The following is a 15,440-nucleotide window of genomic DNA, read 5'->3' as shown; positions in this document are numbered from 1 at the left end:
AACGGATTCCCGAAAATAAATACAATGGAGAAATGCCAATGAGTCCTTCATATATTCCAAGATGAATCAATCAATCAAACATTATTATTATTATTATTATTATTATTATTATTATTATTATTATTATTATATTTTCATACCGGTATATTATATTATTATATTATTAAACAATATCTATTTGTACAGCACCTTTTATACTGGCTTGTGCAGTTAAAAGTGCGTTGGTTCACTAACAAGCTCAAAATAAGTCGGAATAAAGTGTAAACTGTAAAAATAACAGAAAAGATAAAAACAAATTGAGACCAATGCACTCAGGGCAATAAAATGCTGAAAAGGGTAATAAAATAGATTTAAAGGCTATTATAACAGTAATTGTAATAAAACAGTCTGAAATAAAAACTAGATGAATGAAAAAACAGATCAAATAGAATAGAATACCATTTAATGACTTAAATTAAATAATGTAACAGTCTGAAATAATGTAAACCGTTTCTATTAACCATTCTTAATCATGATTTTAGTTTCCCTGGTAAAGCCATTCATAGGGATGGACATGTGCCTGAAGGTAAAGGGACAAACTGAATGAATTGGTGATAGATGACCTGCCTGCAGCGCTCAGTATGTGTCCATCATGGCTCCAGGTGGAGACATTATGTTCCTCATTTATGTGAGTATTTGCAACTTTGCACATGCTTTACTCTCTTCAACAAGTAACAGTTGAGGTCTCAATTTTCTGTGTGCAGACAAAATAAATCTGAGTCTCTTTGAGCCAAAATTGTGCCACAAAGCTGCCAAACAGCACTAAGAAGCAGTGTGAGAACAGTTTTTAATATCTCTATTATCACTCTCTCTACTTCATGAATATATTTGGTTAATTTCCCTTTTCTTTCTTAATTACGTTAACGCTTTCAAGTGATTCTCAAATTCTGTCTCTGTTTCCCTTTTGAGTTTTTCATTATAAAAATGCACAAAATTTTCTTCACTTGGTTTTGAGTATAATCAAATGACTTACACCATATATAAAATGCACAAAAATGTGTTCTACTACTCTGGAGGTAAATGTTTAAAAATGTTTAATTTAATCTTTTATTTTATCCCTGTAATTATAATTGCTTCTTTTTTTTCCTCAGAATTAATAAGCAATGTACATTATGTAAATGCTAATGCACAAAAATTACCAGTGATAAGTTATGTAAAGCAGCATTTAAATATTTCTTTGTCTTTATTTGAGTGTAGAATGGATCCAAGGAGAAAGCTTCATATTCAGTGCATGAATGTATGAGAGTTTTTTTCTTAATAGATCTCACAGTAGCTGTCTCTGTCATGGGGGGGATTTTCCTCTGACTGACCAGCAGATTGTTGGTTTCCCACATGAGATAGCAGCATTTGAGTGTGTTTTGTCTGTACAGAGATTCCCAGAGACCAAATGAGCTTAGGACTCACACACGCTTACACACATACAAAAGGGTCGGGAACTACAAATATAGAACGGTCATAAATAGAATCGATATTCCATGTGCAGGCTGGATTACAGAGGACGTGTGTGTGTGTGAGTCTGTGTGTTTGTGTGTCCCCTGGGCACAAGTGTCTGTTCCCACGACCTGCCCTCCATCCGTTCTTCCTTTCTCTCAATCCTTTCTTCCGTCTATCCTTCCATTCATTGGCCAGTGTAATCAAACAGAGGCTGGTTTGGCAGGAAAGTGAAAGGGAGAGTCAGGCTGCCATTATGAAACTCAGAGTCCATCTGTTTCACTATCGTCACAGGGCTGATCAGTCAGATATCTGCAGAAACACCGTACATTTTCTCATACTTGAGTGCATTTTACTTTACTCTTATACTCTCAGGGGGAAGTATTTTACTCTTTACTCCACTACATTTATATAACAGCCAGTCACCACCAGTGATTCCCAATCTTTTAGGCTTGTGGCCCATGAAATAAAAGCAGTGTCTAGATGGTTCCTGTGTGATTTATTAGCTAGTTTCCCCTCTAAATTTCTCAAATTGGTTTCATTTTAATGACAGCATGAGGCCCAAAAAGGTTAAAGTATTTATTATATCACCAAAAAGGCAACGGCTATAGAGGAAAAGTCCCAAAAATCAAAACAAATATTTGAACCTTCTACCCCATTTTTCATCTTACAAACCCTCAGATTTTACTCTATGCAGAAATGATTGCTCGCTGTTTGTAGACATTCAACAATGACTCCTCCTCCATGACTCAACCCCCAGTTTCATTCTGGTATTGGAACAAGCTTTGTTGAGATTTTCCTCACTGTATTTGCGTTTTTCTGCGCTGTGTAGCCATTATTTTCATAGCTTCTTGCACAAAGGGTGACGCCCAGAAACATCCTCTCAAACACAACAAAAATGAAAAGATAAGATAAAAAAAAGAGGCAAAGGGCTTCGTCTCTTTAGATACAGACACCACCACCAGTAGTGGAATGTATTCAAGTACATTTACTCAAGTGCTGTAGTTAAGTACAATTATGAGGTATTTTTACTTGATTTGAGTATTTCCATTTTATGTAACTTTATACTTCTACTCCACTACATTTAGCTGCCAGATTTAGTTACTTTTCAGGTTGAGATTTAACATTAAAAAAAACATGAAACATTAAAAGTGATTTTCATTTTCAGGTCTTTTTTTTCATAATAGTATACTGAGTAGTTAAAATGAGCCCTGTCTTTACATAATTAAAACGCTTACATAAATGCATCAATAATAATAATAATCTAATAACATATTTAGAATATATTTAACAGTCTGAGTGGGTCCATTCTGCATAACCAGCACTTACTTTTGATACTTTAGGTATATTTTGATACTTTTGTACTTTTACTTCAGTAAGTTTTGAATGCAGGACGTTTATTTGTAGTGGAGTCATTTCACAGTGTGGTATAAGTACTTTTAGTTAAGTAAGGGATATTAATACTTTCCCCACCACTGACCACCACACACTTCTACTGGCTCATTGAGATGGATTTCTTTTTTTACGAGTCTATGCATTGTTTTTTAAAAGCAAATCCTGTAAAGCATACCTTTTAAGTTGGAGCAGTTAGGTATTTAAAATAAACTTTGGCTTGACCAGCTTTAACAGAAAATGCCACTTTTGCATCAATACACTGGTGTTTACAATCTAATAATGTATGATTAGGGATGTACTGAATTCTGGGATAACAGATACTGATGTTTAAAATAACAATTCGGCAAAGAGCTGATGCCAACACACATTTTTTGTTGTCATTGCTTATTTTTTGTGACTTACTACCCCCCTTTTGTGCCAGAGAAACAGAGAAATCCATTAAAAAATAACTATTTTAAAGGACTGTTTTGTCCGAGTCCAACTGCCAATTGCCGACTCTTTAGCCAGCATAAAATTGATGCGACACATCAGATAAACATCAGCCACGGCCATCAGCAAATGTAATCTGATTTGACGATTTCAGTCATCAAGGGGCCAATAAAGGCCTCTAAATCGATGCTTCCTTACTAACTGCTAACAAATATTCGGGGAATGTTTCTATTCATTCATCACTGCGTCACTGCAGACTTTCAACCTTTTAGTTTCCATCCAAATATACAGTATATTAGCATAACATCTGCATCACAAAACACTATATATTGTTCAGAAACAGACAATTCATCCGTCAAATGTCATCAATAGAATCATTTATCATCTGTCTCCCTGTCTTTACTATGTCTACAGTGACACATGGAGACAAAAAGCTTTATTCTATTACAGGATGGTGGGTGGTGATTTTGTGCTATGGCACTGAACAAATGAATACAGGCTAGGTTGAGTCATCAGATTCACCTCCTGATTATAGCCTGCAGTGAGATTGACATGAGGCCTGCACATTGTGAAGTTCGTATTCAGTGTCAAATGCAATTACATGGGATGGCCAGAACCATAATTAGAATCTGAAAATGCTGCTCAGTAGCTTCGATACATGCTGGTATATTTTTTTTAGCTCAATTATTCTATTTTGTAAAGCACTGCCATAGATTTTTTTACACATTTGACATCTAAAAATCATCAGGTAATGAATGGTATGGTAGTGGGACAGAATTTGTGTTATGCGAGTGTAGCCATGACAAGACAGGAAGTGCTTTTCAAAATAAGGTCAAGATCCTTCTAAAGACTGGGTGCATCATGGAAAGAAAATCTTTCTCTCCTTTTTATCTCTTTTATCAAGCTGCCTGTGGAGAGCTTTTAGGAAAACAGCTCAATTTAAGAAGCGACATGCTATTTTGTGCTCGCAGTTCTCTCCAATAGCCTCAGTAGGAGCTGTAGAGCCAAGCTGACTCAGTGTCATCAAAGCCTGCTCCAGAGCTATTTAGTTAAGAACTGATGTTGTTGACTTTGTTTGACATTTGACTCCCAAATGAGCTTCATTTCATTGTTGTGTTACCGAAGAAAATGCACCCACGTCTGCAGAAAATGACTTTGTGTGCTCGGGGGCCAGGACCAATTTGTTCCCTGGCCATAGAGAATGATGTCGAAACAAACTTCACTGTCCTGAGGGCAAAAAAAAAACATAATTGAATTTTTAAAAAATCAGTTTATTGTCCTCTGGATAAAAAGGTTCACATCCAGTCTTTGTGCATTGACCTTGCTGAACCCGTCTACTTCATGAGATTTGAGTGTGTATTTACAGAGCATCCAGAGATCTGAAAATCAGCTTCCTTGCGGTTTGTCTCTGTTTAAGCGAAAAAAATCAGAGCTTGAGTCATAAAAGATCTTTAGAGTGTGTGTGTAAACACAGGCATGGCCAAAGAAAAGAACGGGGCTGAAGCAGTCCAGATGTTTGGGGACCAGGGCAAAGCATAGGTATACAACTTCTAAGATCTTTGTTTCTTCCTGCAGAAATTAGTCTGTGCATGCTTGAGTCTGCTATGGATCATTATCCCCCTTCCACGTCTCTCTCTCTCTCTCTCTCTCTCTCTCTCTCTTTCTCTCTTTCATACACACACACACACACACACACACACACACACACATTTGCACACTCTCTCTTGTCTGTATCACATGCATGGGTTTCAGCCACCTTTCTGTTCTTTTTATGTCTTTTTCTTGATCCTTTTAAGATGTTCTCCTCCTCTCCTCCCACCATACACACACGAACACACACACACACACACACACACACACACACACACACACACACACTTCATCAACATCATCTATGTCTTCATCATCACCATCATCATCATCTGGATACCAGCCGCCTGGTTCTCCACTGCTGCCTATACAGTCTCCCTCCCTCCTTATTTCTCTCTGGCTGACACACACACACACACACACACACACACACACACATCTGGAAACAGTCAAAGCGTCTACATGCACGAGGAGGGGGGGCTACCTCTCTCTCTCTCCTTCTCTCTCTCTCTCTCTCTCTCTGTCGGTATCACTGCAGAGCTGAGCTGCAGGGGCAGCAGAGGCAGAGAGAAGAGAGAGCTCTAACTCCCGATCAGTGAGACACAGGCAGACAGACAGACAGGCAGGCAGGCGAGCGGACAGACAGGCACACAGACTGACTGACAGACACACCGCCGGACCATCATGGACTGGATCAGGACAGAGAAACCCGTCTCCGGATGAGACAGGACGGCCTGGCTTCTGTTTTTTGGGGGGACTCTGCTATAGATACGTGGAATAACCGACAACCTATTGGGAGATTTAACCCCGTGCTACCCGTGATGGAATATTTACACTCTTCTCATTTTCTAATTTTTCTCCTCTCCTCTTCCTCCTCCTTATTCTCTTCCTCCACCACTACCACCTCCACCTCCTCTTCTTCATCCTCTCACATTTTGACACACTGCTGAAGATGCGCACGAATGCGTCTTTTGCGCACTTCCATTGCGACCGCCACTGACAGCGCCCGTGCTTTATAACCTTTTTGAAACCTTTATTTTTTTAAGACAAGAAGAGGAGAGAGGAGGGAAAGAAAGAGAGGGAGAGAGAGAGCGAGGTGTGAATTGAATTGAACGCGGTGCTGGTCTCATGTTTCTCGCCTAGGGCCCGGATGTACCGAGAGATGCACCGGTGCGTTTTCCCAACCGGTTCCGCCGAAAGCTCCCTCTTTTTTCTCGCCTTCACCTCCATCATGGGGATTAGGTAATATTCACTCCATCCGAAGAAACCCTCCCCATAAACAAAAATAACGGAATACCCAAGACTGTCCGTGTCAGACAGTTCTTTCTTCTTTCCCCCCCTTTTTTAATTTCTTTATTTTGGGGGCTTTTTTTTCCTCGTTATTTTCCCTCCGCCTCTCCAGCTTTTTCCTCTCTCTCTCTCTTGCATTCACCTATAGGGATAACGCCGGACTACATTTATGGTAAATGAAAGCAAAAACATGTACATCCCGGAGGACACCCTTGAGAACCATCAAGGTATGTGGTGCTTTTATTATTATTATTATTATTATTATTTATAATAACTGGCAAACATGTTGTAACTGTGCATGAGAGAGAGGGAAGGGAGTGAGGGACGAAGGGAGGGAGTAAGAGAGGTATGATGATCTCGAAATGGGGATGGGATGGGGAAAGAGGAGGAGGTGGAGAGAAGGAGGGGAGGGAGAGGGGAAAAAAGGAAAGGGGTGTTTGTTCTCTTCTCGTTTTCAACAGATGGACAGATGCAGCTCTCTTTCCTCCACTTTCCCCTCTTGTTGTTTTTGATCTTCTCCTCGCCTTGTGCAGTTTGTGCAGCAAGTGAACTTGTGCCATAATCACGCAACAGGGCTGCAGGTAGCAGATATGGATGAGGCCTTTTTTTATTTGCTTGGTTTAGTCCACACTTGTTGGTTTGACAGGCCTTGTCCATGAGAGAACTGTGGCATAATGGGTGGGCAGTGGTCATATTTAGCCAACAGGCAGTTGTAGGCGGGGAGACACAAAAATGACAGCAAAAGCGTGTCCGCGCAAAAGATTTGGCACATCCTGCCTCCCCAAAGCTTTTTTCCTTATGGGAATAAACTAAACTGCACATATAGTGGTGCGTTTCGTTGACCATATGTCAGAAATGAACACACAGTGGTCGCTAAGGAGCAGGAAATTGAGCAGCGCCAACCGATACGCGCACTCGATCACCATTGATCCTCCCTTCTCCTATAATCAATAGTCGTATTTGTCACGTTTTAATCCAAGTTTTCATGTCCGCAGGGCTCCTTAATAGCAGCGCGCGAGAGAGAAATCGCATAGAGATGACAGGTGGCAGTAGGAGGGCCTGCAGGACTTATTTGTCTGCTGAGAATTGGGTTGATGGTGTGCTATTTTGAGGGGGGGAGGCAGCGGAGGACAGTAGGCTGTTTCGCACAAGACACGACTGAAGTTTAACACTTTTCAAGTGTTTAAAAGATGTGAAGAGTGAGGCGAAATCCAGGGTCTGTGGTGTGTTTGACGGAGAGGAAAGGGTCTGTTTGCATTGCGCAGTATTACGCGTCGCTCCTTCCACCCACGTTGCAGAGAGCAAAGCCCAGCAACGCACTGCTTTATGGCCGGCCGGATCTTGTAATTCAGCAAAGGGGTTATTTATCCGATCACCATTATCATCTTCATGACCATCAGCATCGTCGTCGTCGTCGCCTTCGTCCACCACTTCCATCACAGCCACGTACCTCTCTGCCTTGGCGACAGGTTCCATAGCAACAGGGGATGAGGAGAGGGGTGGTGTATGTGTGTGTGAATGTATGTATGTGTGTGTGTGCGTGCATGCATCTGTGTCGCAGCGAGGCACCAACAGTTTGTTCAGAGGAGCAACTAATCATAGGATAGATGTTACCTTCAGGATCACATAGTTTGATGATAGCTCAAACAGAATGGCATCATCGTGTGTGTGTGTGTGTGTGTGTGTGTGTGTGTGTGTACAGATCACAGTTACCTTGATTGCCATGATGTCATCTTTATAATCAAACAGGGCCTTTTAGTCCAAGTTGTCAAAAAAAAAGTAATTGACATGATCAGCATCGACATCATCATTTAAAGTCAAAGAACTGGAGGAATCAAGTAGATCTTTATGGTAAACAAGAAAATCGTTGGTATTGCTTTTTTTTTAGGACAACATAAAATAGTTATCAAGATTAGGAGGCCCTATTGCTCTGCATGACACCATTTTCAAATTGTTACCACCTTCCTGTTGTTGATTGGTCCTTTAAGGAATATTTCACCCCCAAAATGATCATTTTATATCAGTTACTGACCCCGTGTTACCTTTAATTCGTGTTTTTCTCTCATGCCTTCATGGTGAAGGAAGGATCTGAAAATGGAGGCAATTCTTGATGAATTTGAGTAAAAAAGGGGCCACAAAACTATATCAAAACATCTCTTTACAAACTCTCACACAACTCCTCCAAGTCTCATTTATCCAGTTGTATGCTCACTAATTTACCTTTCTATTGTTAAACACATCCCTCTTTTACTTCAGTTCATCAAGAATGTTCTCCATTTTCGGATTCTTTGGTCACTGTGGAGCCATGCGAGGAAAAAAAGTTTTCTCCAAGAATTCAAGGTCACAAAGGGTGACAAATTAATATACAAGTGATCAATTTGGAGGTGAAGTGTTCCTTTAAAGTCCAATAAATGAATTTGAATGTCCCAGCAGAAGATATTTCAGCTTCGGTGTGAGTTTACAGCACAGGGCTGCAGAGCAAAACATTAAATCAGGCTTGTCGAGGCACAGTGTTTGTCTCATTTGTCTATTGGAGGTCGAAACTTGACTGTTCAAGTCAAAGTAAAACACTGCACCACACTTCTCCAGATCAGTAGAAGTGAAGAAAATATATTTCAAATCAAGTCAAAACTTTATGACAGACTATTAGAGTCAAGGTGTTACACACAGTATAACTGCATACAAGAGCACAATCAGTAATAATGGTTTAAAAAACTATAAATCAGGATCCTATAAGAGACAACTGTACCAAAGTCTCCACATCTGGGGTTGGTAGCTTAACCTTACGTTTGTTAAGCCCATGATGATTTCATTTTTTAAGCCAGCAAATGCATTTAATACAAATTAAAATACAAAAATAAGTACTAAAGTTTTGAGCCACTTGCACCGAGATGGTGTAAATCTAGGTCTCTGAAGTTATATTCTCAGCTTCATACTTAAAGTCTCTGCAAGCTTGCTCTTCTGTAGTTCTGTAGCTTTTTGATTGACGTTTTGAGGCTGATAGAATCATGTCTGAATCAGCTTTTTAACTTCTTCCTCACCCTTGTAATTTAAGCACAGCTCGGGCCCAGTTCTAGTCACATATTTTGCAAATGTGTCTCAGGCTGAAGTCCAGTTGGGTGGTGGTTTCAGCACCATGGACAGTTCATTCTTCATTTGTCTATTGACAGCTACATGACAGCTATTGAAGAGTTGCAAAGACAGACGTTGGCAGTGACATATCGCTATTTGGACTCCGCTTTGCTCTAATAATTATTTTTATATGTTACAGCTCAGGTATTTAGCTGAGCTCTGATTATGACAAAGCCCAACAATGCTGAAGGCATCCAGTTGCATGCTATCATAGCAAACATACATTTATTATGTTAAGTTAACCTATATTCATTTGTTCAGGGCAGTGGTTCAAGTGAAGGAGGGAGGTGGAGATCATAGGAGGCACTTAATGAGTTTCCTGTGGATGAAAGATGACGGCACTCTGCAGTGGTGTAGTTATTAGCGAGGCCATTCTTTGAGCAAAAAGTTTCAACTGTTCAATTCTAGCTCGCAGTGTTTGCCAAGACAATGAAGCCTACTAACTCCTTAGACGCTGCTCTGAAGCCGACCCTGACCTCTCTTCTCTCTGTCGATGGAGGTGAAAGAAAAGACAAATTTCCTCATGAGGGATTCAGGGACAAAAAGTCCTGCCTATACAAGAAAAATACAGCAGAAATAATCTTATATTCATAGATATAATGTTCAAGTTTGTGATGCCAACACCGGTTTTGTCGATTTTATCTCCATTATCAGTTATTTTCCATCTATTTATGTACTGTAATTCAGGTTACACATTGCACTGAACGCTCATGCTCACTGAGTGAACTAATTATACTCCATCTACATAATTCCTTCAAATGAATAGCTGTCTGCGCCTTTAAAGCGATACACATATGAGCAGAAACACAACCGGAATCACGCTACATTGCACACTGTACACAAGTAACTGATGTGCCTTTAAAAACAAACGCACACCTGTGGCATCACGTGTCATCACATGTAGAGCGGGGAAATTATTAGGAAGAAACACACACACACACACACACACACACACACACACACTCATTACAGCAGCAGTTTACGGCAGTGTAATCAGTGAGTTGATTTTCCCCGTGGGCATTGTGCCAGAAGCATCATACCTCCGTTAGGGATATTAATTGGTTTCCGATGGTTACCCCGGGGTGCTGGCCACCTGCCAAATCACCTCACTCTAATGACTCGACTTGATATGCTCAATGATTCTATTGAAGTCACCTCAAAAGACATGTTGCAACATCCACTGATGTGTTCACCTCATATGTAGCTTCTCACATAGAGCCGGCCGGGCGATGTGTCCGCAGAGGGTTTTCAGCACTATGCTCACACAAGCAAGTTTTTAACAGCATATGAAAACATCTTTCATTCACTGGCTGGACTTTAAAGGTCCCATGTTGTACAAAGTGAGATTTGTATGTATTTTTTAATTATAAAGCAGGTCTAAGTGCTCTATAGATACTGTGGAAGTATCAAAATGCCCAATCTAGAGAGAAATGCACACAGCCTGTTTTCAGAAACAAGCTGTAAGGAATTCTCTAAGGTTGTGATGTCACACCGACACTATATAATGGTAGAAAGTGCCTCAAAAGTGTTGTTACATTCTTTCCCCGGCTGCAATGACAGTGCAGAGACACTGAAAATGCATATTAAAAATGCTATACAACAAAACAAGCCGTGCCAGTGATATGAGACTTCCTGTCTTTTCAGTAGGCGGAGTCACCTCTCCCCCCTGTCCCATGACCTTATTTGGAAGTGTTGTGAAGCATGATGTATTTATATTTTCTTGTGCTAACATAAGATATTTACAGAGCTAACAGTCATGTCTACAATTCAGAAAATTAGTTAGCAAGGGGATTTGTGAATGTTAGTTAACATTAGTTAAAAAATTCAAGACTGCAAAACAAGAGTGTGTTGCTGAGATGGAGTCATGACTCGAACAAAAGTTTATTTTTCTCCAGATTTGTCCGTCTGAAAAAATGCCATTTTGATGCAAAAATGTTTGGAAGATATGCGGCTCGTGAAAAAATGGTGCAACTTTTACTTTGGTGACTGCAGAGCAAAATAATCGGTCATAATCTGTATTTACTTCTCCCGTTGGAGTCAATGGAAGCAGGATCCTCTTCTTCTAACCCTAACCCTTCAGGTTGGGAGGATGGCTTAAAGAGACAGGCGTTTAAACTGATCATTTGAGACAGGGTAATTACAGGTATCACGACAGACAATACAAGAAAATGCTGTGTTTTTTTACATTTTAGCAAGTAAACATGTTCTAGTGGAAACCCAAAAAAAATTAACCCAAAAAGAGTTTAATATGCCCCCTAGATTCAGTTTTATTAGACAAAGTCAAGTATGATTATAGTTAAGAGAGTTAAAATAATCCAACTGATTATTATTTTATTTTTTTGTGAAAGCAGATGATCTGCAGGTTGCAAAGCTATTGCCTCCTGCAAATAAAGTCGGCAACTAACCAGTCAAGTATTTCTTTCAAATGTGTTTTAATTAGAATCCACAGGGGCAAAGAAACAGCTAAGCAAGCTAAGCCATCGATCAGTGCGCTTGACATAGATGGAAATCTGGGCAATTAAGCACCAATCTACCGTTAGTCAATCCAGTTGTTGCTCGATATCAGGATGGAGGTAATTCCTGGAAAGGTGGAAGAGATGGGATCTGAGCATTGGGTAACTTTTGTCTGACTTTGTCGTGTAATATGGCTAAAATTTGAAGGTTTTCTTTCACATTTCTGTCTAATCATGAAGCCTAGGCCTGTATATTTAACGTTGATTACATTATATGGAAGAAACTCTTACTCTCTCTTACTAGGTTGATTAACGAAGATGAACATTTTGGGCACAAACAGATAAAGAACCCATCTTGTTGGTGTGTTGCAGTCAGACATGACCCATTTTGATCAGACAACATCCCCCTTTACCCCCACCCTTACTCGCCAAACAAAAGCCAACCAATTGAAGTTGCATTCGCATGCAAGCAAGCGTAATTTCTATTAACTTTTTTGTGTCTGTGAGTAACAGAAACATAGAGACTCGGCTCTTTTCAGTGATTGCTCCTCGCCACGGTTTACAGAGAATGTTATCACATTTAATAATTCAGTGCTGAGGCAGAAAAGCTTAAGTAACAAGACGAAACTGTTGCATGTGTGTTTTAACCTTTGTACTCTTTCTCAACTTCACTGTCTCTCAAATTCATTCAACCGCAGTCTTCTGCTGCTGGCCACTGAGCTGCTTTACCAGAGGAATTGGGGTTTGTTAATTTAGTAGTTGTTTTTAAGTGACATGGTAATTTAGTTAGACTTTAATCCTACTTACTTAAAAAAAGAGCACACCCAAAGCTAATGTTATTTGGGTAAATCACAATGCTACTTTCTTGGCACTGCCTTTATTGTGTGCTGTGTTGCACAGAAGTTTCCACTTTTTTGCTACATGGACCCATGTTATTACTGCACCTAATGCTTGTAGTAACAGTTATTTTGTATAGTTGAATTGTTAAAATCGGTACTTAGGACTCTGTCGGGTAAATCTTATAATAATAATAATAATTCAGCTTCCCAGTAAAAACCTGCTGAGCAATGAACACTGAAGGAATCCTAACCATGAGAAACCAATGGGGGTGAACAGTTCCAATGATCCGTCGCTACTTTATGACATCACTAAACTCTGTCTTTTGTTAGTTTTTTGATTGAGAAACCCCTAGTGGCAGAAAAGTACATATTGTGCGTTTTAAAGCAGCTACAGTCAATATTATCTGTGGAAGGGGTTGCTTGTAGTGGATACACAGTCACCTGATTTTGTCCCAAAAGAAGCTTAATGCATACCACCCATCCCAGCTGACATATGGCGAGAGGCGGGGTAAACCCTGGACAGCTTTCAGACTGTAGCATTGCAAGCACATAAAGAAAGACAACCATTCACGCTCTCATTCACTCCTACGGGCAATCTAGAGTCACCAATTAACCCTAAGCTGTAGGAGGAAGCCAGAGGACCCAGAGAGAACCCACACTGACACAGGAAGAACATGCAAACTTCCACAAAGAAGAGCCGCAAGCCGGATTCAAATTCTGCAACCACTCGCTGTGAGGCTAAAGTGCTAACCACTACACCACCATGTAGCCCTGTATGGTTTAACTTCTTCTGAAATGTGAAAGATCAGTAAAAAAGTTCAAATTACTCACTTGAACGCCTCGCAACTCCTCCACCCTGTGATGAGGTGTTTCGAGTAGACATTACCTTGTATTAAGGGATCACAAGGATAAAAAAGCTGTGAAACACTGCCTTACACTGTCAGTGCTTAAGGCTTTACACTGCATGCTGCATGTATCCGGTCAGAATACAGTTACTGTATGTGTGTTTAAGGATGTCTTAGTCACAGTGAGGTTGTAGCAGCTGTAGCAGTAGATGTAATGAGCGATTAAAGGCCAATCAGCATTGAAGAAGTTTATATCAGCGCCACAGAGTGTGTCATGGCTTTAACTTAAGGATGTGACTCAACAACAGCTGGTCTTTAACGTAAAACACCATCTGAGAGACAAATAAGACACATGGAGGCAAAGAAAGAGGGGAGGGGAGGTGCTAATCGAAGGAGAGATAAGAGAACAGAACGGCAGATTGCATTAAAGGATATAAAAGATAGAGAGAGTGGAGAAAAAAGTGCAGACGGAAAAAGACGGGCTGGCGAGGAAACAGAGGGACAGACAGGAGCAAATAGAGGACACCAATTGAGAGAAAAGAGGGAACTGTAAGGGAGAGGAATAAAGGGATGAAAGGAGCGAGAAACAGAGTCGGAGGGAGGGCCGGAGGGATAGGGAGAGAAGTGAGGGAGCTCAGGAAGAGGAGGAGAAGGAGGGAGGATTATCCGTGACTCTGTCTTGCTTAAGCCTCTGGTTGCGTATTGGAAATCTATCCAGAGGCTGTCCTCTGCTCTTAGTGCTATCGGGCCTCAGTCTTCATTTCTGGTGGGACAATACACCAACACCGGCCGTACCGTGCTTGTGTGTGTGTGTGTGTGTGTGTGTGTGTGAGAAGGACAGAGTATGCATTTGCAATTGGCCGCCTGCCCACATGCATTGTGCCTGCTTGGCTGCCTTCGAGTGTGTGTGTTTGTGTGTGTGTGTGTGTGTGTGTAGGACACATAAGCACATGTCCAAACTGAGCGGAGATTGGACACACGCACACACCCTCCTAGTCTATTGATCTGGCTGAAGCCACCAGTGGAAATAATGACTCCAGACCTGTAGCATCCTTTTATACCCTCTCTCTCTCCCTTTCTTTCTCCCCCCAATGCTCTCTCTCCATCTTTCATCGTTCACCTTAAATAACCCTTTAAATCACATGTAGCTGTTTGAGTATGAAATGAATATTTAAGTACGGAAGGGCCTAAAAATCCTCTGAAGATCATGGCTGAAAGAAGAACTCATTGAGTTCATTTTGCACATGAATACAAAGGCATAATTTCCACCTAATTTTACGGTCTTCCTTTGATTTACTCACTAAAAATCTCCCTCAGCCGGCAATGTCCTCTTACTGTCCAACAGCCATTATCTGGAGGAGTTGATAAAAAAAATATTGATACTCTGCTGTCGATCGGCTTCAATTAGTACAAGAAATCAGTTTTATAATCATTTAAATAATGAAGATTTTCATTTAAATATACGTCTGTCAACACAATGGTGATTGAGCCTGTGGCCCACGAATGGAAGGCTTTGCATTTGCAGTGTTGTAGCAACATTTCTGGATAAAATCATCAAGCAGTGCAAAGTTAGTGACAGTTGGTTTTCCATCTCCCAGCAGTTGTTGATCCACCAGAGAGGAAAGACAGAGCTAACACAACAAGCGATATACTGTTTTTTTTCCATTCTCTGCTAGTGTTGCAAGTAAAGAATTACTATGGCCAAGAAAACAAAGAAAAGGTGGAAGACTACAGGTGATGGAGCTTCAAAAACAAGTGAAAGAAGAAGAAAAATCCCCCCAAAACAACTGCAATTACCACTTATCACCATAGGTGTCACTAAAGAGAACAAAACAGAGATCTTCGAGAATTTGTTAGCACAAAGCAACATCAGTTATAATGTACTTTATGCACTTCAATATGCAACAAACTTAAAGTTCATCCCGATTAAAGGGCATTGCTCATTCTATCTGTCTCTAGTATATAAATCTCTTTAAAAAAAATATATGCATTTGAAT

The 15,440-nt window shown here is 40.4% G+C and overlaps 1 protein-coding gene across 1 annotated transcript in view; it reads left to right on the top strand.

Moving 5' to 3' along the window:
• The first annotated feature begins 5,543 nt into the window (after window positions 1-5,543).
• cacna1c (calcium channel, voltage-dependent, L type, alpha 1C subunit) overlaps window positions 5,544-15,440 on the top strand; it is a 226,639-nt gene continuing 216,742 nt past the window's right edge. The window contains exon 1 of the mRNA XM_059325882.1: window positions 5,544-6,401. Coding sequence (XP_059181865.1) covers window positions 6,344-6,401 — 58 coding nt within the window. The 5' untranslated portion in view covers window positions 5,544-6,343. The remainder of the gene's footprint in view (window positions 6,402-15,440) is intronic.

Source organism: Centropristis striata, chromosome 22 (genome assembly GCF_030273125.1).
Source record: "Centropristis striata isolate RG_2023a ecotype Rhode Island chromosome 22, C.striata_1.0, whole genome shotgun sequence".
Lineage (NCBI taxonomy): Eukaryota > Metazoa > Chordata > Actinopteri > Perciformes > Serranidae > Centropristis > Centropristis striata.
Note: the sequence above shows the minus strand (reverse complement) of the source record. Positions and strands in the feature narration are given on the sequence as shown.